General features: G+C 30.8%; 1 protein-coding gene across 1 annotated transcript in view; it reads left to right on the top strand.

The window, feature by feature from the left end:
• The window catches only part of LOC142320003 (uncharacterized), a 93,787-nt gene that overhangs the window by 18,657 nt on the left and 53,560 nt on the right, over positions 1-21,570 (top strand). The window contains exons 4-5 of the mRNA XM_075357684.1: positions 782-936; positions 14,573-14,857. Of these exons, the coding sequence (XP_075213799.1) occupies positions 782-936; positions 14,573-14,857 (440 nt within the window). The remainder of the gene's footprint in view (positions 1-781; positions 937-14,572; positions 14,858-21,570) is intronic.

Below are 21,570 nucleotides of genomic sequence, written 5' to 3'. Positions count from 1 at the left end.
TTCATGAAATTTTATTACTTTAGATCAGCCCCTTCTTACATAGGCAGATAATTTTTCAACACTATTTTATACTTCTTTTATCACGTACTGATCAGTTTTCCTGACTGTTTTAATGCTGCTGTATACTATAATGAGCAGGACTGGTCACTGTTCAGGAAACCCATGCCAGCCATTGAAGCTATGAAGATATATGTAGTTGCTAAAGGAACCTATTGTTGCAATTAAATGAATTTGATTATATTATCACTCCTTTAAGACATTTCTGAGTGTTAGGAATGTAGTTAAATAAAAATTAGAAATATTTCTAATACTTTAGAAAAAATATTAGAATCACGACAAATGTTTTCTATTGTATGTTGTGAAAAAAAGTTTAATAAAACGTATAGGATATTGAAGTCAGATTAAATAAAGAACCATTAGTGAAAGTAGAAGAAGGTAAATTACTTGGAGTATGGCCAGAAAGAATAAAAAAATCACGTAGCCTTTGGCATCATTGCATCATTGTGTGTTGACTTATTGAGTAAGTTGGTGGCTCTGGTGCCAACTTTGAATAATGTAAGTTTATTTTAGGTACAAAGGATATTGATAAATTTACTAAGAAAATAAAAAAATATCTTTTTATAGATTACTTAGGTCATTAATTTAGATTTTCTATTTTATGTTTATATTTTTTTTATTGTAAAAATGTATGAAGAAAAATTCAAATGAACTCAATTTTTATTCAGAGCATATACTTAAACCTTTAACAATAAATGTTCAACAATCCTTTTTTTGATTTTAGATCCAACTTTCCAGTTTACACAATTATGGGGTGTGAAATATGAAGACAGTGAGTGTGTTTTTTCACAATCTACACATTATGATACTGATACATCTTCTGGTCAAGAGTCACAGTCTACCGTATCTGAATCGGAGTTGTCATCAATGTCAACTGCGGTAAATATTACGCTTTTATATAATTTTATGATAAAATATTTAAAATTTTTTTTATTCTAGATGGTATTTTTATTTTATGACCTTTAAATACATATATGCTTTTTAATTTATGATATTTCTTGAAATTTATTTACTTTAGTTGATGTGTACATAATATTTATATAGTATATAAAGATTTCTTAATTACTATGAACTTAACATTATTTTTTCAATTACTGATTTACAATGTGCTTAAAGGTTTAAAAAATATCAGTACTAAAGAAGTTTGGAGGCAAGATTGAATGCACATTATCTTGTGCTGTGGTGCAGTTTAAATGCTTTCCTTAAACAAGTTTGCATTAAAAAAATATTAAAAGCAACTATTAAATAAGAAATTATGCCATAACACCTCTTTCATACTGGTTTCAAAATCAATTGTTGAGTGTAAGAAACAGTGCATCATTATTTTATTTTTGTGAAGCTTACCAGTTAAAACAAATCGCTATCTCTGTCGGAGAGTACTAGTGTCCAGGCCTTACAACTGGAGGACATTGGTTTGAATCCCAGTCACTCATGTTATTTTTCATAAGCCACAGAATTTCCATTTTCATATTCCCATCCTCAAGCTTCAGTTTCATGTGGTGAATTAATTCATCAAGCAAAAAATAAAGAAATAAATGAATAAAAAAAAGAATTTGTTAATATTTTAAATTTAGTTTAATGCCAACAGTAAAATGTAAATTAGCCATTTACATTTATAAAAACTCCATTTATAAAAAAAAAATTGTTTTTTACAACTATTTAATTATTTATATTTTAAAAAATTCGAATAATAGTGAATATTATGATTTTGGTTTCACTGATATTATAGAACCATTTATAGAACCTAAATTATTATAGAACCTAAAGATAAATTAATTAATAAAATTCTACTTACCATGAATATTTTTATAATGATTGTGATTAGATAAATGATAGGATACCAACATATGGAACCAAAACATAGATGTTTCCGGTGTGGTTTTCCTGATTATTGCAATTTATAAGATAAATTTCATAAGTTGTGTATTATAATTTATTTAAAAAAATGAAAGGATGAATGAAAATTATGTTGAAGAAAATGCAATTGGAGGTTTTACATTCATACATATCAACCTCATTCATCCTCTGAAGTAATCCCTTATGGTGTGGTTCCGGAGGCTAAACAGAAAAAAAAGAAGGTCCTATATTTCTAATCCATCAGGTTGATCTAGTGGTGAACTCATCATAAAAAATCAGCTGATTTTGAAGTCGAGAGTTCTAAGGTTCAAATCCTAGTAGAGGCAGTTACTTTTATATGGATTTGAACACTAGATTGTGGATGCCGGTGTTCTTTGGTGGTTGGGTTTCAATTAACCACATACCTCAGGAATGGTCGACCTGGGGCTGTACAAGGTTACACTTTATTTACATTCGTACATATCATCCTCATTCATCCTCTGAAATAATACCTTACAGTGGTTCCAGAGGCTAAACAGAAAAAGAAAAAAAAGATCCTACTATATTCCTGTATAAATATGTAAGATCAGTCAATATGAGTTACAATTTATTGGCTAAAACATCTTTTTTTTTTCCATTAAAATAGTGAATAAACTTAAAAGAGAAATATTAATTTATTTGCATAATAATCTGGTTTAGTATGGAATTTAGAAGATCTTAATAATATTGTAATAAAAGTTGTGATATTGGGCGTTTGTGGTTTTGGTTTGTTTCTGGTTCTAAAATTTTCTAGTTATATAATGTTATTACGTTATTTCAATAGCATTACTGTTAATGTTTAATAATCAAGTTTTGTGCATGTACTGAAAAAAATTAGTAAGTATTAAAAATAATTAGATGTAGTTTTCAATCCAATTTTGTAATTGCTAAATATATTGTTATAAATTTTTTTTTTGAAAATTGAATTGCAAATATTCACCGTACATAATTTTTTAGTAGGATTTTATTTTATTTTTATTTGTGTAAAATATTTGTAAATTAGTATTTAAGAACCACTTATTGAACTTATAAATCACTTGAATTGATTTCATTAATTTTCTGATACAAATTGTAAACTTGCATATAAGAGAAAAATGTCCTGCAGCTTTATCAGTTATGTATATTTAAAAAAATTGTGGATGTCTGTTTTTTCTGTTAAGTGATGATTAGTTTTGATGTAAGGTTGAATGAAACATATATTACTGTCAAATTTTTTGATCAGAATAACAATTGACTTAAGTAAATTTCTGTAGTGTTACATGGATCTACAGCAATAGTCCAAGAAATTCTCTGTTGAATTATTTCGTTATGAGATGAGGTGCAGCCTTATATTCTCTCTTCTAATACGACACGGATTTAAACCTTTTGTTAGTACATGATGCTTACAGTCTCTGTATCTGTTTATATATTCTTTGAATATTATATACATTAATATATAACATTCTTCGAATATTAATACAGTGGATTCCGGTTAATAGGACCACCGGTTATTCGGGGCAGCCATTTAATTGGGGCATTTTGATTAAAACAGAAACATATTGGTATAATTTGTGTAAAATTACACTGGCTTAACGGTCCAAAATGCTGCTTATAAGGCCCACTAGCTCGTTCGTTTCTTTTTCTTTTACTTCTAAAATATCACAATTTTATTAGTGATTTAAATCGCTTGACTGTTGGATGTTGCATTTAAGGAGGTAACTTCCTTCTATCACTGGTCTGAATGGTACATAGTGCATGGTGACACAAGTGATATCATGTAGTTATGACGAAGCAAATGTTTTTATTTTCTTCATTTTGAGTCTATTGTTCATTGTGTATGGTGCTGTGGTTATTGTTTTTTTGTAATTATTTTTAATCACTTTTTCTTATCTTTTTAATTTTGTTAATCATTTAATTTTTTTAATCACTTTTATATTTTTACTTTGAAGTGTTAGTTTAGTTAAAAGTTGTTAATTTATAAGTTATAATTTATCCAATTTGTCGCCATGCCGCGTAAAGACATGACATTGGCAGAAAGAATTGCTTTGCTAAAGAAAGTAAAAAATTATCCACCAAGCACTGGTTAGCATAAACTTGCAGAACTACTGGGAGCATCAAAAACTACAATAGCTCGGATTTTACAGAAAGAAGAAACTCTGCAGTGAATTGTCTAACAAAGTGAAGAAGAAGGAACTTCTCAAAAAAGAAAACATGAAGGAAAGGACCCACTCATTGAGAAAACTTTAAATGAATGTTTTTCTACCATTTGGGGAGTAAGTTTCAGTGGTCCTATGCTTAAACAAAAAGCAGAAGAGCTTATAAAAAAATTGGTGGGACAGTGATTTCAAAGCAACAGATGATTGTTTGTTGGATTGGAAATGGAAACGTGAAATAAAATTTAAAAAACCTCACAGTGAAAAGGCAAGCGCCAATTCTGACAGTGCCAAATCATGGAAGAGTTCTAAACTTCCTGAAATAATGAAGAAATATTCACCTGATGACATCTACAATGCAGACAAAACAAGCCTATTTTATTACGCTATGGCAGATGGCAGGTATATCTGGCAGTGACAAATTAAAACTTTTTGTTATTGGTAAAGCAGGTAAACCATAATGTTTTAAACGGGTTAGAATTGATAGTTTATCTGTGCACTGGCATTTTAATAAAAAAGCCTGGGTGACGTTTGTAATTTTTCATTATTGGCTGACTGCTTTGGACGAGTTACAGAAAAAAATCAAAAACAAAATTTGCCGTTTTATTGATAATTGTGCTGCCCATCCTAATGCAGATTTACAAAACATTCAAATTGAACTTCTGCAACTGAATTTAACCAGTTTAATTCAACCACTTGACATGGGAATAATAAAAAAATTTTTAATTTATTTACCGAAGTAAACTAATAAGTTACATTTTACAAGAAATTGAAGGAAATATTTGACTCCTCGGCTACAGCTAAAGATGTTAGTGTATATGTAAATTTGATGGAGGCAGTTCAGTTCATAGCCGATAACTGGAATGAAGTAAAAAGTAGCATTATCAGAAATTGTTGCCAAAGTGGTTTGAAAGTCAATACTGATGATGATACTGAAACGATGCTGATGACAATGATTATGTTATTTTGCAACACCAGTTCAAAATTTTGAAGAGTTTTCAAATACAGATAAAAAATACAATGCTATGATGAGAATGAAACCGATGATGAAGAAATAATTAAAAACATTACTGGTACTCAACAACTGGATGAGATTGAAGAAGATGAAGACAAACCTAATGTCAAACGTGTATCTACACAAGTTGAAAAAATTTATTGACGAACTTCAGCAGTATTTTATACTAGAAGGTCGCTAGATGCAGCCTTATTTATACAAATGAAGCTTGCTACAAGAACTACAAGTCTGTGCGAAATTTGTAGAACGCCAAGTATTAAAAGGGAGACGAGAAAGTTAAATAAAAGAATTTTTTCAAAACGTTTAAACAAATAAGAGACATTAAAGTATTTTTTTTATTTTATTGATCATAAATAGCAATAATTACTGTATTTTGTATCTATTTTGTTTATCAATCATTTTGCTTTTTAATTATGTAAGATTACAAAAACTATTCAGTAATGCATTGTACCAGAACAGTAACTATTTTTAAATTTAATAGGCCGGTTTTTATATTTAGCTTTGTAATGTAAAAGGATAGTAAATATTGTGTTGTATTTTATTAGACACGGATTGTAAGGTGGAGTATTTAAATTTTTATTATGTTGTAATTTAAAATATAGTGTTCATGTAATATTAATATTAGAAATAAAATTCAAATAGTAAATTAGTAAATCACTAATTGGAATTTAATAATTACAATACATCTGTACACCATGCTTGCGCATAGCTCTCTTTTTGTTCATACCACTTAATAGGGCCATTTAACCCCAGTCCTGAAGTGGTCCGATTATCTGGAATCTACTGTGTATTGTTATATTGAGAGATTTTATGCATTGGATCTGAAGGATTTTTATCTTATTAAACAACTTTGTTTAAGCACATTTATAACAATATTCATTATGCATATATTATATGTTCAAAACTATATTACTTTTTTTAATCTTTTATCCTTGTAAGTTAGAGGTTCTCAAATTTTTCAGCTCGAGCCTTCCCTCATAGTGTATCATAAGATCACGCCCCCTTTAAATTGCATTGAAAATAATGTATATATGTATATTTTTTGTTTCACTATGCCTGTATGCATTTTTTTTCATAAAAAGCATATTCAATAATCATGTTTAGGCTAATAAAAAAAATAAAAACAAACAGAGCTATTATTTCAATACTTTTATTTTTAGTTAAAGAACTTAAAAGAGCAACATTAAAATGAAATAAAACAAATTACAAAGAAATATAATATGCTCATTAGTGATTGGTTTTAAAAATTAATCAAAGTGTATTTATGAAAGTTTTAGTAAACACTTTGAATATATGGCTGGGCTTGTTTTTTCTTCATAAAATTTTATAAATGGGGTGAGATGTCCAACAGAGCAACTCTTAGTTCTTTGCTGATATCCAGTCTTCCACAATACTTGGACTTCTTAGATGCAAGAATAGAAAATCCTGTTTCACATAAATATATTATTGCAAACAATGTTAGCATTCTCATAGCTTTTTTGTAATAACTGGTTACTCTTCTTTTACACTTATCCAGAAACTTAACAGTAAGTTTTCTTTTCAAAATATTACTTTTAATGAGTCATCACACTGAAAATCGGTGAGCTATTCTTGTTCTGCAAAACTTAACAAACTAGTTTCCTTTAGCTCTTGAAATGGGTGTTTTGTCCAATAAAATTGTTGAGAGTCTTCATAAAAATACTCATGAAATTTTTTTTGTAGAGTCAAAAGATGTTTTACCAAGCAAGTTATAAGCTCTTGGGGAAGCTGCTCACACTCAAGCTTCTTGCAGCATATTCAGTAATGTAGGGAAAATGCTTAAGTCAGATTTTTTCACAGCAGATTCTCACAGTGACAGCTTCTTAACGAAACCTTGTACTTTTTCGTTCCAGGTAAGAATAATGGCATTTTCCTTTTTTAACGACTTATTCAAAGTGTTCAGTTTTGCAAAAATATTGGCAAGGTAGGCTAGCTTCAAGAGCAATTCTGTATCACAGAATCTGCTGAAGATTGGTTGCAATCTCTTAAAGACATAAACACTTCATTTTTAAGTGCAAATATTCTATGCAAAACATTTCCCCTTGATAGCCATTGAGCTTGTGTGAAACAGTAATGCTGTGTGTTCTGAACCCATATCTTTACACAAAACTGTAAACAACCTTGATTGGAGTGGCTGTGCTTTGATTAAATTGACAGTTTTAACGACAACTTGAACTTCATTTAAGCTTGGACTCTCAGGTCTTTCAAGGCTCGTGCCTCTCTGTGAACAATGCAGTGGTTCCAAAACTTCAGTATTGTCCTGTCATAGCCCTGGCACCACCCAATGCATTTCTCCCATTGCATATTATTTTCCTTAAAAAAAGTTGTCAATAATCTTAAAAATACACTCTCCAGTAATGTTGGTGGTAAATGTTGGCTCACAAAGCTATTTCTTTTCAAATATCTTTGTCATCAATAAATCTGACGTAAGTGAGAATGTCTGTGCTTATCAATTACTTCATCAACTTGAAGGGAAGACCAAAAATTGTTTTTTTTTTAGTTTTTCCAGTAATTGCTCATTCAGATCTTCAGAAATATTTAATTTTCACTGTGGCACAGTATCATTAGAAAGAGGGATGGATTTTAGTTTTTGTGTGAAGCCATTTCCAAACATTGTAGAAACAATATCTACTGCTGCTGATTTCACCTATTGTATGTGTTTTTTACATTTTGAAATTTTATGAGAAACGTTAAAAGACACCAAAAGAGGTTTGGAAGGCACAGTTGTCATTTTTGTGAATGTTTGCTGAGTAGATTTAAAGCTATTCAGCTTGCGAGCAAAGTATTCTTTAGGTTGTTTACTAGGTATGAATGTTTTGTTTCTAAATGCTTCCTTATTAGGTTTCATGATATCAGATGCTAATACAGTCAAGCAAACTACACATTGAGGCCGATCTTCACCATTGATAGTAATTTTAGTAAAGTCTAGAGTCAAATAATTGTCATCATACCTTGTTTGTTTTGTTTTACATTCTGCACTGAATTTGAAGTGTTTGCAGTTGACTCGGTTTTTACACTACTGATGTCATCCCTTGGAATTTTATTATGGCTGCTTGATGTACATGCACAATTTTGACCACTGATCAAAGATCTCTTCATTCTTAAATATATTATTAAAATAAAGTAAACACAGAGCAAACCAAAACTTACTACTTAACAGAATATTTAATTAATTTTGCACAAGGTAGCAAACATAACCTCAACACTGTAAATGTGGTTTGACGCTGGACTCTGGATTGTATGGTGAATCAGTTCCGCCATCCTGAAAAGACAATTATATACATATTAAGCTCGCTTAATAATCATACATTTCACTAAAACTATATTATGTAAGCTAAAGTTTTTTTGATTCAAATAAATAGAGATGCTTATTAAAAATGTTTAGGTTTTACTTAAACACTTCTTTTTGTTTAATTTTGAAAACACATTATAGATATTTATCTTTAATTCAATATGTTTAAAATTAACAGATTTTATTTTAAAAAGTTTCCAAACTGTTTTACTAACACAATATTGATTTTTCAAACTTTCTTGTGCCCCCTTCAACAACCTTTGCAACTCTCTGGAGGTCACGCCCCACAGTTTGAGAACCTTTGACTGTAAGTCATAGCCCTTTATTTCTAGAATAAATTATTGATAATAAAAAATAATTTAAATGATGCAGATATTCCAGAACCATATACTTTGTTTATTAAACCTGAATTATAGGCTTAAAGTAATTGCCGATGATAAATTATGTAATGGTTATTAATGTTTTAAATTTTAGATGTTTTGCATATTTTAAAGTTTCTTAAATTTTAATGTGAATGATAATTAAAAAAAAATAATTTTAGTGAGAAAGAAATCATTGATTGTGTTAATAATTGAAATCATTGATTGTGTTAATAATTGAAATCATAAACTAGTTCTTTTCTTTTCTTTTTCCTGTTTAGCCTCTGGTAATTACCTTTCAGATAATACTTCAGAGGATGAATGAAAATGACATGTATGAGTGTAAATGAAGTATAGTCTTGTACAGTCTCAGTTCGACCATTCCTGAGATGTGTGGTTAATTGAAACCCAACCACCAAAGAACACTGGTATCCACAATCTAGTATTCAAATCTGTGTAAAAATAACTGACTTTACTAGGACTTGAATGGTGGAACTCTCGACTTCCAAATCAGCTGATTTGGGAAGATGCGACCATAAACTAGTCCTAGACCAGATAATGTTAACCGATTATTTATTAGAAGTTAAAAATAGACAATTGAAAATCATTGACAATTATAAATAGCCAATAGAGAATTATCTCTTTTCAATTAAAATGGAAAATCTATATATAAGTGGTGTTATGTAACAGTATAGTAGAACTTTTTAATGTGACTCCCTCTACAATTTGACCATATGCATAAAGTGACATCTTTTTGTTATTTTAGGTGAAAAGACAGTATTTTATACCCTTTTTTTATTTTATCAGGCTTAACATTTATTTGTGCATCATTTAAATATTTGCAGTATTAATGAAGAATGGATTATAGAAACATGAAAACAATAAAAGTAAAAGTTAAGAAAGGCATCTTTCTTTTTTTTATAATAGTGTACAGTACCTCATTTAATAATCTGAGAAATCCTCAGCCTCCCTGCAATTAATATTGCTTCTCTCTAGAAATTCGTGTGGTATTTGGTTCCTAAGAAATAATTTCTTTACCGCAGTTGGTATGCTTTTCAGGTCACACTGGACACTTTTGTTTCATTTGTAAAGCCGTGACCTATGTGGGACACAGATATAGTATTGGGGAGCAGTAGTCAGTGATACGTGTTTTGGTGTACAAATGATGATGCATGGGGCAAATAATGTTATAATTAATAAATGCATTTCATGAAGACTTTAACAAGAAGCCACCTTGTAAAGCAACAATGCTTGATTGAGAGAGATGTACATTTATTGCTGGAAATTTTAAAGACGGTTGTGTAGTGGACGAAAAAAGACATATGCAAACATATGTCACCGTCGCCAATTCAGTTAAGCAATCTTTTGTTAAATTTATTTGTAAACAAGTAGTGGAACTTAATATACCTTGGTCAATAGTACATGATCTTATTAAAAAATATGAAACCATTTTGACCAACTTTTGTGAATGAATTGTCGGATGGAGACTGGAACAATGTGTTGCAACCTGTCATGCTTTGTTAACAAGATTTACAAATCCACATAAGTGTTTTCCTGGCTAAGGAGAATCCTCATTTTGTGATTGAGTTGGAAAGGAATTTCTAACATGACATCATGTGAGTTGGGATGACATTATGATACTATTTCAAACTGTATTTTTTTTAAATGTACATGAATGGTGGTGGAAAGATGGTTAATACCTCCACTTAAAGAGAAGTGGAGTTTAGCAAGACAGGACTCCAGCTCATTTTGCTCCTCAAGTGCATGATTTCTTAAATGAACAATTTCCAGGCCACTGGGTTGTCCAGGGTTCACAAGTATCACTCATTGTGGGTAATAATCGAGGCCTATGTATCTCACCATTGATGCAAGAAAAGAAGAATTGCGTACAAGTGTAAAGGAAGCCTCTGGAGATCCTTTGTATCATGTCAGGGAGAATGTAGAGATGCTCTGTATATTCAACGTGGTGGTTAATGTAAAGTTCCACTTGATAAGTAATTCTTAAATACAAAATTATTTATAAATATTCAAAATATGTACTAAATCCACAATATATATTTGTATACAGGTACAAGTACTTTTCATATTGTATATTGCATATTTTCTATATTTTAAGCACCTGCCTGGTTACCATTTTCAATGGTCCCAACAATGGTCAATGTAAAGGGTAGAGCAGAGGAAACGCATGTTTTTCACTACTGAATAACTTTGGTTGTTCTAATTATAGAAAAAAAGTTTTAATTAAATAATAATAATATTATTATTGCATTTTTGAAATAAATATACCTTAATTAGGTTTGGAAAATAATGTCGCTAAGATGACATCGTTCTTGTCAGATGCAAATTCGGAGCCTCTCCTCAAAGTTCTGCACAGCTTTCTCCAACATTTCATTCGACAGCTCCAATTTCTTGACGAATGGAAATTTTCAGGTCTTCAACTGTGTGTAGCTTGTTTATGTACACTCTTGATTTCAGGTAGCCCCACAAAAAGAAGTCACAAATCAATTGGAAGAGCATGAGGGCCAAGAAACATTGCCAAATCATGAAGTGACATGTTCAGGAAACATTTGTTGAACCACTTCAATTGATGCTCTCGTCATGTGAACTGTGGTACCAAACTGTCGCAACCACATTTCTCTCATGTTCACCCTATGCCTTTCCAGTTTGCAGGACACAGGAAGTTGTTTAAAATCTGTATGCAGCACGCTGATGTCACGTAACCGCGGTTCTCCCCTCTTCAAAAAAGTTAGGACCAACAATCCTATTTTGGAGACACCGCACCACACTGTTACTTTTGAGCTGTGAAGAGGTTTTTGATGTAGTTCACATGCATTCTCCGAAGTCCAGTACCGACAGTTTTGTACATTAACACAGCCATCCAGATGGAAATGGGTTTCGTCACTGATCATTATTAGGGCGTTTGCATCTTCCATAAGATAGTGTTCATAATGCCACAAAATTCTTTGTGTTGCACAAATTCCCTTTCACGTAGATGCTGGACGATTATTATTTTGTATGGGTGAAATGTTGAGATCACTGTGTAAGATTCAATGAAGTGAACAATGTGACTTATCCAGTGTTACAGCCTGTTGCCTAGCGGATCGTTTTGGACTGACAAGAACTACCCTACTCCTCTGTTTGTATTTTCTGGAGTTTGGACTGAATAGGAAAGGCCAGGTGGTTTGTCTTCATCACAGATCCAGTACTTCTAAATGTCTCAACCCATAGGAGTATGATGTTTCAATCTGGAACTGCACCTCAATGTTTAACATTAAAATTTTGACGGAAAAGACATTGAACTGTAACCACAAAATCATTATTTCTAAAAAACTGCTCGACAGCAAACACACAATGTTCTACGCTCCAGTGGTCTGTATTGACTGAAACTGCGTCGTCTGAGCTCCTGAACTGCGTAGTCAGTGCCACTGGTTGCTGAAGGTGAATATGCTCACTCGCCCACTGAGTACTGGTGGTTTAAAATACATGCATTTCCTCTGCTCCATCCTCTATTATATTTTACTTAATTTATAATTACTGATTGGTAACAAAAAGGATTCATTTATTTTATAGCTGTAAACTAACTCGGAAAATATATTATTCTTGAACACTACATCCTTTGTTAAAAAGTCTGCAACTGCATTTATTTATTTTTTATTTTTTTGGGGGTAAAAGTATAGAAAATAACGATGTAAAAGTAAACATATTACAAGTATTTGATTTAAACAGTAAAGTTGCATTAATACAACTGTTTATTAAATGCAGGAAATTTGTTTTCTATCAAGGTTACTTCTCAGCTAGATGTTCAGTTTAGTCAGGAATACCACAGTATTCAAACCTCAGGCATTTCTTTTTCAGGGTACTGATAAATAACATTGAAATTTATGTTAAACATTCCAAAATGTTGTTATCTGTTGGTTGTTTGGAGATAAGTAAATTTATCATTAGAGTAAATTGTAACTGTCATAGTAAATATCAAGAAATCTTTGTCTGTAAGGTTATATAGATCAAACAACAAAGATTATGAAAAAACCTATTGTTATTGTTCATGTAAAGCTAATTGTTTATGTTGTCTGAAATCCTTATTGTAAAGTAGATTTAACTGTCGGTTCAAAAAGGTTTATTCTTGTAACAAAATTAGTTTTTTTATAAAAATTATATTTCATACGGGAAATAATTGAATAGTGTTTGATATGTAGTGTTACATCTTGGCTGTAAAGAAGCACTACTAATGTGATCTAAAAAATTATAATGGGATCAATGATTTACTAACCTTGCATGAAAAAACTGCATGATCATGTTTTATTATTCATCAGAGTTTTATTCAGTGTAGAGAGAAATAGAACAAATTTTTTAATGTTGTCTGCAGTAGTTATGCTATATTTAATGTCAAGATGTTTGCTACAGTATATATTGGAGGAAACAAACGTTGTTTAGACATTTACCGTAAGAAGTATGTCCAATCTCAGAAAGCTGTTATTGCTATGCTTATCAATTCAGCTAGCAATTTTATTTTATTTTTAACGATCAAAATTTCAAAGTCATGTTGCGTTTCTTGCGGCTTTCATTGTTTTGATAATAAATAACTTATTTTGATGAGTCATAGTAACAAGATGTAATTTAATTATTATTAATAAAATATTTATTTACTACTTTTTGTTAGAAGATATGTTTTTTCTTGGTAAAGCTTGTACAGTATATACTGCTTCATCAGATGAATAAATTCATGTTTAAAAAAATATATAAAGAAAATGCCAGTCTTTCTTCAGTCGCAAATTAACTTCATTCATTAAAACTTTAATTTGTTGTTGGATAAAGAATGTTTACTTTAAAATTAAACTTTTAATTAGTTGCACACCATTGAAATAGGTAAAAAGAAAAATCTTCAATTACAAAGACGTAAGTTAAATCTTAGATTTTGGGTAATAAGTTTTTTGTTAGTTTGTCTTTACTATTGCTTGTAATTTTTTATTACTACTATTTTAAAATTGTTTTAAACAGTTTAAATAATTGTACACCTACTGATTAATATTGCATCTATGATTGTTTATTGTAATTGGGTTGATGGATTATAAATAATTAATTGTGAATAAATTCATATACCAACAGGATTATTAAATCAGATAATTTACTTTTTTAGATTAGAAGTTATTAAAAGATACACTTTTCAATTGCTAAATTGAGTAAATTGTAATCATTTTCATTGATCTTTTTTGTTAGTAACCAGGATTAATGAATGCACTTTTGGTTAAAAAATGGTGTATCAAAAATTTTGTATGATCCATTTAAAAAGATATTAAATTTTCAATAATTTTGATGCATGAAGTATTATTTATTTACAAGGTTAGCCGATTTATTATTTGTAAAATTATTATGTTAAGAGAAAATGCATCTTAGAGAGAGTATAAATTTTGTGATATATCATTGTTGAAGAATTCCTGTGTGTCAGTTGTATTGTATGTAGGTATTGCTATGTTAATTAACTTTTAGATTAAGTCCTTTAATCCTATTCTAGCTGACTTTTATTTACAACAAAGCTGTAGCTTGTTTGTAAAATGTATTTACAACAGTTGATGTTATTGTAAATGTATTCTGTTTCAAATTTAATTCATTTATCAATGAGGGATAGAGAAGTAGAAAAGTTATTTAATTGTTCTTTTTAATTGTCACTTATTGATACTCATTATAGATATTTATTTAAATTAACTAAACCTGATAATGTCACTTTGGTGTACCATATATTTAATGCCACTTATAATAGTAAATCATTTGGCCCACAATTCTTAATTACTTAATTTTTTAATGGAAGTTTGTATTTTTTTTATAGCAGGCGACATCAAATGATGAAAAACCATTGGTGAAAGAAGTAGAAGTAGAAAATGCTGCTGAAGTCGAAGAAAAAAATGTTGTTATAGAAGTCATTTCAGATGAAGAATCTCGTGAAAGTTTTATTAAGAAAGAACTAGATGAAGATTCTTCAAAGAAGCAGCTGACACCTACTACTTTAAAACCTGAAGATAAGGATGGTAATGATAATCTCAGAAAACGGAAAGCATCTTTTGATGGGCCTCCTCCTATTCCACAGAAACTTCCTGCAGGTTCATTACCCAAGGTAAAATCATTTTTGTTTGAGAAAATATATTATTATATGTATTTTATTTGATTTGGTGTTTGCAGTATAAACTGATTTGGTATTTGTTTAAAATTATTAAATTTGCATGAAATATTTATTATTACGTCTCAGTTAATTAAAACTTGTTTAATATTCTGTTATGTTTAACATTACTGTCTAAATTTTTTAACTAAAATTGAGAGTGTTTTTTTGGCAGGAAGTTTGGTAATTATTAGTTTTTTTTATTACCAGGTAATAGATATAATAATTTTATATATTATAATTATAAAGTTATAGTTATATTTATTTAGTAATACTGTTATGGTAAAACTTATTTATGTAGCTTGTATATTGAGAGTTAAAATTAATGTAAAATAATATAAAAAATATATTAAATGATATTAGATTTGTTAATGATAATTAAATTTATTAATTATTATACAGAAAATGCAGAGGTAGGAAAAGCTAGCAAAAATTCATTACATGGCTAATAATTGTAATCCACTGAATGCAGTAGTATCATCAAAGAATAAACACATACATTTTTAAGGGGTAAACATTGACATCTAAAAGGGAGAAGTGTAGATTTTCAGAAATTCTGAATAAAGGAAGAATGTGCAATTGTTTGAAACAGAATGTTTAAACTACTGTTTATTACTAGATGAAAAGAAAGTATTCTTCATCATTGTGAAGTTCAGCATGTTCAGACATATTTCTATTTTTATTTTATAACCTTGGACATGCTTTTGAATTTATTTTAATGAAGAAGATGGGGGTGAATGGAATAATAAATGAAAAAAATACCAGCCCCTTGTCACTAATTTGAAGCTGAGAATAGCAGATCTAGGAGGCATTGTCCATATTACTAAAGTGTAGCTCCTTAGAACTATTTATAGGATTGCTGTTTCATGCAATGATTTTTTTATTGCACTATAGTGCAGTTCTTAAGTTTAAAAATTTGTATAATTGTAAGGTAGTTTTGTAAAGACTGCTAACAATGTTGTTTAAAATTTGGCTGTAAAGATTGCTAAAAGAGAAGTAAGTAATATTGAGATTTAGCATTCAGATTGATGTATGTTATGTGCACTACTGTAAATACGATTTACTGTATCCGTTTATTGACAGTTCTGCATTTTTGGATGATTGATCTGCTATCTGTGTATTAAGAAGTTCAATGAGAGTATTTTATAAACACATTGATGATTTTACTGTTAATTAAATTCATGAGATTTGGTGTGAAGTTCTGAATAATGTTAAAATAAATTAATGGTGTAATTCTTTGAAATTAGCTTATACCAGAGCAGTTTTATAACTGCTTAATTCTTTATAACTTAATTCTTTATTATAGTATAACAATGATTGTACTAATTTAAGTTTGAATAAAGAGAGTAACAGCAGTCTTACTGTGAGTAGAATTGGAGTACAATTAGATTTTCCTGTAGTTTATTTCAAGTTCAGATTTTGTTGGTAATTTCAGCATTTTTTTTTGGGCTACAAGTACGAGGGTTGTCTGAAAAGTTTTGAGCCTCAATATGAAGATGGCAGCACTCGTCATCAAAAGTTAGGAAATGTATTCACGCATGCATTGAAAGGTACTCACCAAAATTTCAGCCATTTTGGATGCTCAGTTGTTCTTTGATAAGTATTTGAGTAAGTCACTGTGAGTGTTTTTGTGAAAATGGAAAAAATTGAATATCATGCCGTGATTAAATACTAGCATTTGAAAGGCAATGTGTCTATGCAAATTAAAACTGAGTTGAATGTTTATGGGGACTCTGTCTCATCATTTACCACCGTGTTTAAATTCAGCTCCCAGCTGAATTTAAACATAGTCGTACCAGCTTGGTTGATGATGAGCATACAGGACAGCCTAAAATTGCAAACACCACCGATATCATCGAAAAAGTTCACCAAATGGCACTTGATAACCGACAAATTAAGGTCAGAGAGATAGTAGAGGGTGTGGGCATATCTAAAGAACCTGTTTGTCATATTTTAATTGAAGAATCGGATATGCGTAAGCTATCTGCAGATTGGGTGCTGTGTTTGCAATCTTTGGACCAAAAACGCATTTGAATGAACATTTCCTAGACCCTGTTGGAGCAGCTTAAGCAAAACAAGTCAGATTTTTTGCGTCGCTTCATAATTGTTGATGAAAGATGGATCCACCACTACACTCCTGAGATGAAACAATACTCAAAACAGTGGACTGCAAAGGGTGAACCTGTTCCAAAAAGGGTGAAGATGGTTCATCAGCTGGGAAAGTGATGGAGACTGTTTTTTGGGATAGTAATGGAATTTTGTTTATCAGTTATTCTCAAAAAGGTAAAACAATAATGGGACAGTATTACACATCATTACTTGACAAGCTGAAGGTAGAAATTGCAAAAAAACGACCATATTTGAAGAAGAAGAAAGTGCTTTTCCATCAGGACAATGCACCTGCTCACACTTTGATGGTCGCTATGGCTAAAATTCACGAATTGCACTTTGAATTGGTTGACCACTCACGGTATTCACCAGATCTGGCCCCAAGCAACTTTTTCTTGTTTCCTAACCTTAAAGTTCCGCTTAGAGTAAAGAAATTTTCTTCAGATGAGAAGTTTATCGCTTATGTAAATGCCTATTTTGCAGAGAAAGATGTCAGCTACTATTTGGAAGGGTTGAAGAGGTTAGCGCATCACTGGAAAAAACATATCGACTTAAAAGGTGAATTTGTTGAAAAATAAAACTATATTTGACTGAAAAAAAACGGTTTTCTATATTAGGCTCAAAACTTTTCAGACAACCCTCGTACAACTCAATCATTTGATAATTCTTAAAAAAAAATGTCAGTAACTCTTTCAAGTTAACTGAAATAAGTAAACTGTGATTTGTGAAGCTTACTACTCAGAAACACTTGTTGAAGTGAATTACTTTTGAGAATGGCTAATCAACTACGGGGAAGACTTGTATGTTTACAAGCCTGTCCGTGGTTTTAAATAGTTAGATTTTCTTTTTAATAAAATGCATACTTTGTGAAATACGAGAATTAATCTGATTTTGGTTGGCAAAAAACAATTCTGCGGCTGAAATTCACAGGCAGTGATTTGTGATGTGAATGTGTGATGTTTATTGGCTGAATAAAGTAATGATGCTGTTCATTTCAAGAAGGGCAAATGAATGTTCATGATGAACATAGTGGCTGGCTGTCAGTGATAACAGATGATGAAAAAATTTGAGAAAATCAGTACTTTGCTGTGTCCAATTGTCTTTGATATTTCACAATCTTTGATTTATGATGTTTTGACTGAAAAATTAGCCTATAAAAAATTGTCTACCAGATGGGTGATGAAGATATTATCCTAAACACAAGAAAAAAAAACATGCTACAGCACATTCAATCACTTTTTATAGCAATTCCTTTTTGCAGCAAAACAAAAATGAAGGTGATGAATTGTTTGATCAGATTGTTACCAGGACCCACCGGGTTGGTCTAGTGGTGAACGTGTCTTCCCATATCAGCTGATTTGGAAGTCGAGAGTTCCAGCGTTCAAGTCTCAGTAAAGCCCGTTATTTTTACGCGGATTTGAATACTAGATCATGGATACCGCTTTGGTATTGTGTATCTTTGGTGGTTGGGTTTCAATTAACCACACATCTCAGGAATGGTTGAATTGAGAATGTACAAGACTACACTTCATTTACACTCATACATATCATCCTCATTCATCCTCTGAAGTATTATCTGAATGGTAGTTACTGGAGGCTAAACAGGAAAAAGAAAGAAGATGAAACCTGGATTTTTTATTTGAATGTCGAGACAAACTAGTAGTTAGTGCAATGGTGGCATTCATCATCTTGTTGACAAAAGAAGTTCAAACAAGAACATTCAGTAATGAAGCTTTATGTTTACTGTTTTTTGGGACAAAAGGAAATCTTACAAGAGTTATATAAAAAGCAAATAACATGGAATTTTGTTTTTTATGTCGGTACCTGGCCACACATCAGAAATCGGATAGTGAGGTAATTGGAAAAATTTCATTGGAAAATCATCAGTTATCCACTGTATAGCCCTGGCCCTGACAGCACGCAGTGATTATTTTTTGTTTGTGGCTTGTATTAAAAAGGTTTGACAATGACAATGAAATGAGAAATGGTGTTATGGTGTGGTTTAAGTCACTGGTGGCAGAATTTCTTGAAGAGAGTATAAAGAAGCTAGTGAAATGCTATGAAAAATGTGTTTTAAGTTGAAGAACTATGTAGAAAAGTAGATAATAAATGTAGTTGTATGCATAATAAAAGTTTATTCATATTTTTCAGTTTTTTTTCTATTTCTAAACTGATCTTAATTTAAAAACTTGCCTCACACAATCTCTCTTTGCTTTATTCTACTTTAGTAAATCTTATTTAGTCTATTACAAACTGGATGTATGATTTAGATTTGACAGCTAAGTAAGTAAATTGTGTTTGTAAATTTTTAATACTTCATAAAGAAAGATTAAAGAGGTGTTATGTTGTAGAACGACTATGGACTGTATTTTGATGGTTGAGATAATGAAATGAATTAAAACATATTCTTCTTGAATCGTTAAATTTTAATTTGTCACATTAGACATTTTTTGATTATCGTAAATACAAGTCATATTAGACTGATGAATAAATGACACATTAGTCAAAATTATACAATTGAACATTATAATAAACACTATAAGCCACATTAGACTTTAGACTATAAAATAAAACTATTCTGCACTAGAATGAAATGTTACATTAAACAAATCATGACTGCTCCAAGCGGGATCTGACTCGAATTATCGTATGAGACTAACTTGCCAGCCAGCACTAGTAGATGCTAGAGTGCAGCACCAGCCGGCTCAACATGGAATGGAACACACCGCCCACCAATTACAATTTCATTAAATTATAATTTTAAGATACATTATCATGAGATGAAACTTAATATAAAAAATGAAAAGTAATACATATAAAAACAGTTACATAAACCGTGAAAGAACGTAAAAAATTGAGTTGCCTTTATACAATGTTGCCAAAGGCAAAAAAAAAAGACTACAAGCAAATAACTTAAAATTAAACAAATACATGAAAATGACGTTAAAGAAATTTCATTAATTACATTCAGCATCACTGTGGTCATTACAGATGTCTGATTTTGGAAGAAGAATTAATTTATTAATTGTTCTTTTTACTATTATATTATTAGTTTTTACATCAACTAATCTAATTAATCCATTATTACCTGGATATACTTTCACAACTATTCCCAATTTCCACATCAGTGATGGGAAATTAATTTCTTTTTTGTTATAACTACATCGCCAACACAAACATTATTGTTAGAGATCTTACATTTATTCCTCTGCTGCAAGGAATGTAAATAGTCATTTGACCATGTTTTCCAAAAGTCTTTCACTAATTTTTGTATAAGCTGCCACCTACTAAGTATTTATATTAATGCCTGAGAAATCAGGATCAGGTAAGGAAGTGAACAGAGCAAAGGTTAAAAAATGCCCAGGATTAGTAGATGGAGTACACTGCCCACCATGATGGATAAGTATTTCCAACGTGGAAGTGATTTCTTCCGGTGAGAGATCTGATAATATATGATTATTTTTATTTTTTAAATTGTAAATGAAATGACGACAGTATGAGAATATGTTTAATGTTCGTAGAAATGAAGAAAATGGTTTTGAAAGTTCTAAAGTTTCTGTTGTTTGAAGAGCAGCTGAAAACACATTAGTTTTGCTAGGCTTCTTCTCTTCCTTGAGCAAATCTGGCGGAATCATAGAAACGATAGGCAGATTGGATGGCCAGGCGTCCTCATCTTCCATGAGAAACGCAGACCATTCCACCAAAGTTGTAACGAGGTTAATACATCTGGTATACAACCACGTGACAAGACGTCTATAGGGTTATCCCTTGAAGGAACGTACTTCCATAAGCATTCCTTAGTTAACTCTTGTATTTCACAAACTCTATTTGCAACAAATATCTTCCATCTATTAGGAAGCGAAGACGCCAGTAAAGTACTACTTTTAAATCAAACCAAAAATGGATTGAATCAAAACTTATACCTAAAATAAACTTAATCTTATTAAATAAACGAGACAACAGAAAAGCAGCATTCAACTCAAGCCTTGGAATAGAGATTTGTTTGACAGGTGCAACTCTAGACTTTGAACACAGGAAGTGAGTTTCAGCATGTTCATTACTATCAACAGATCTGATGAAAAGACAAGCACCATATGCACTGCTACTTGCATCACAAAATCCATGCAATTGATAACTCTTAGTGAAACTGATTTTGACTAACCTAGGAATCCTAAAATTACTTGACGATTTGAGCTGAGAATACAGAGAGTTCCATTTTTCAGCTAGTGGAGCAGGAAGAACTTCATCCCATTGAAGGTTAGAGCACCATAACTCTTGGATGAACACTTTAAATGGAAAAATTGCACGAGCAAGTAGACCCAAAGGATTAAACAGTGAAGAAATAATTGATAAAACAGAATGTTTAGTGTAAGTTGTGTTATCTGTTGGTTTGATTTGATAAATAAAATCATCTTCTCGAGGATCCCAAGATAATCGAAGTGTCTTGATATTTTCATCTTTGTCTAATTTGATGAATGAATCAGAATCATCAAACATATAAGGCACGTTTGAATTACATTTGTGCAGTAAAAGTCCGTATTTGCTAAGTAATAACAAAATAT

The sequence above is a fragment of the Lycorma delicatula genome, chromosome 2 (assembly GCF_047948215.1).
Source record: "Lycorma delicatula isolate Av1 chromosome 2, ASM4794821v1, whole genome shotgun sequence".
Classification (NCBI taxonomy): Eukaryota; Metazoa; Arthropoda; class Insecta; order Hemiptera; family Fulgoridae; genus Lycorma; species Lycorma delicatula.
This window is presented reverse-complemented; position numbering and strand designations above follow the sequence as displayed.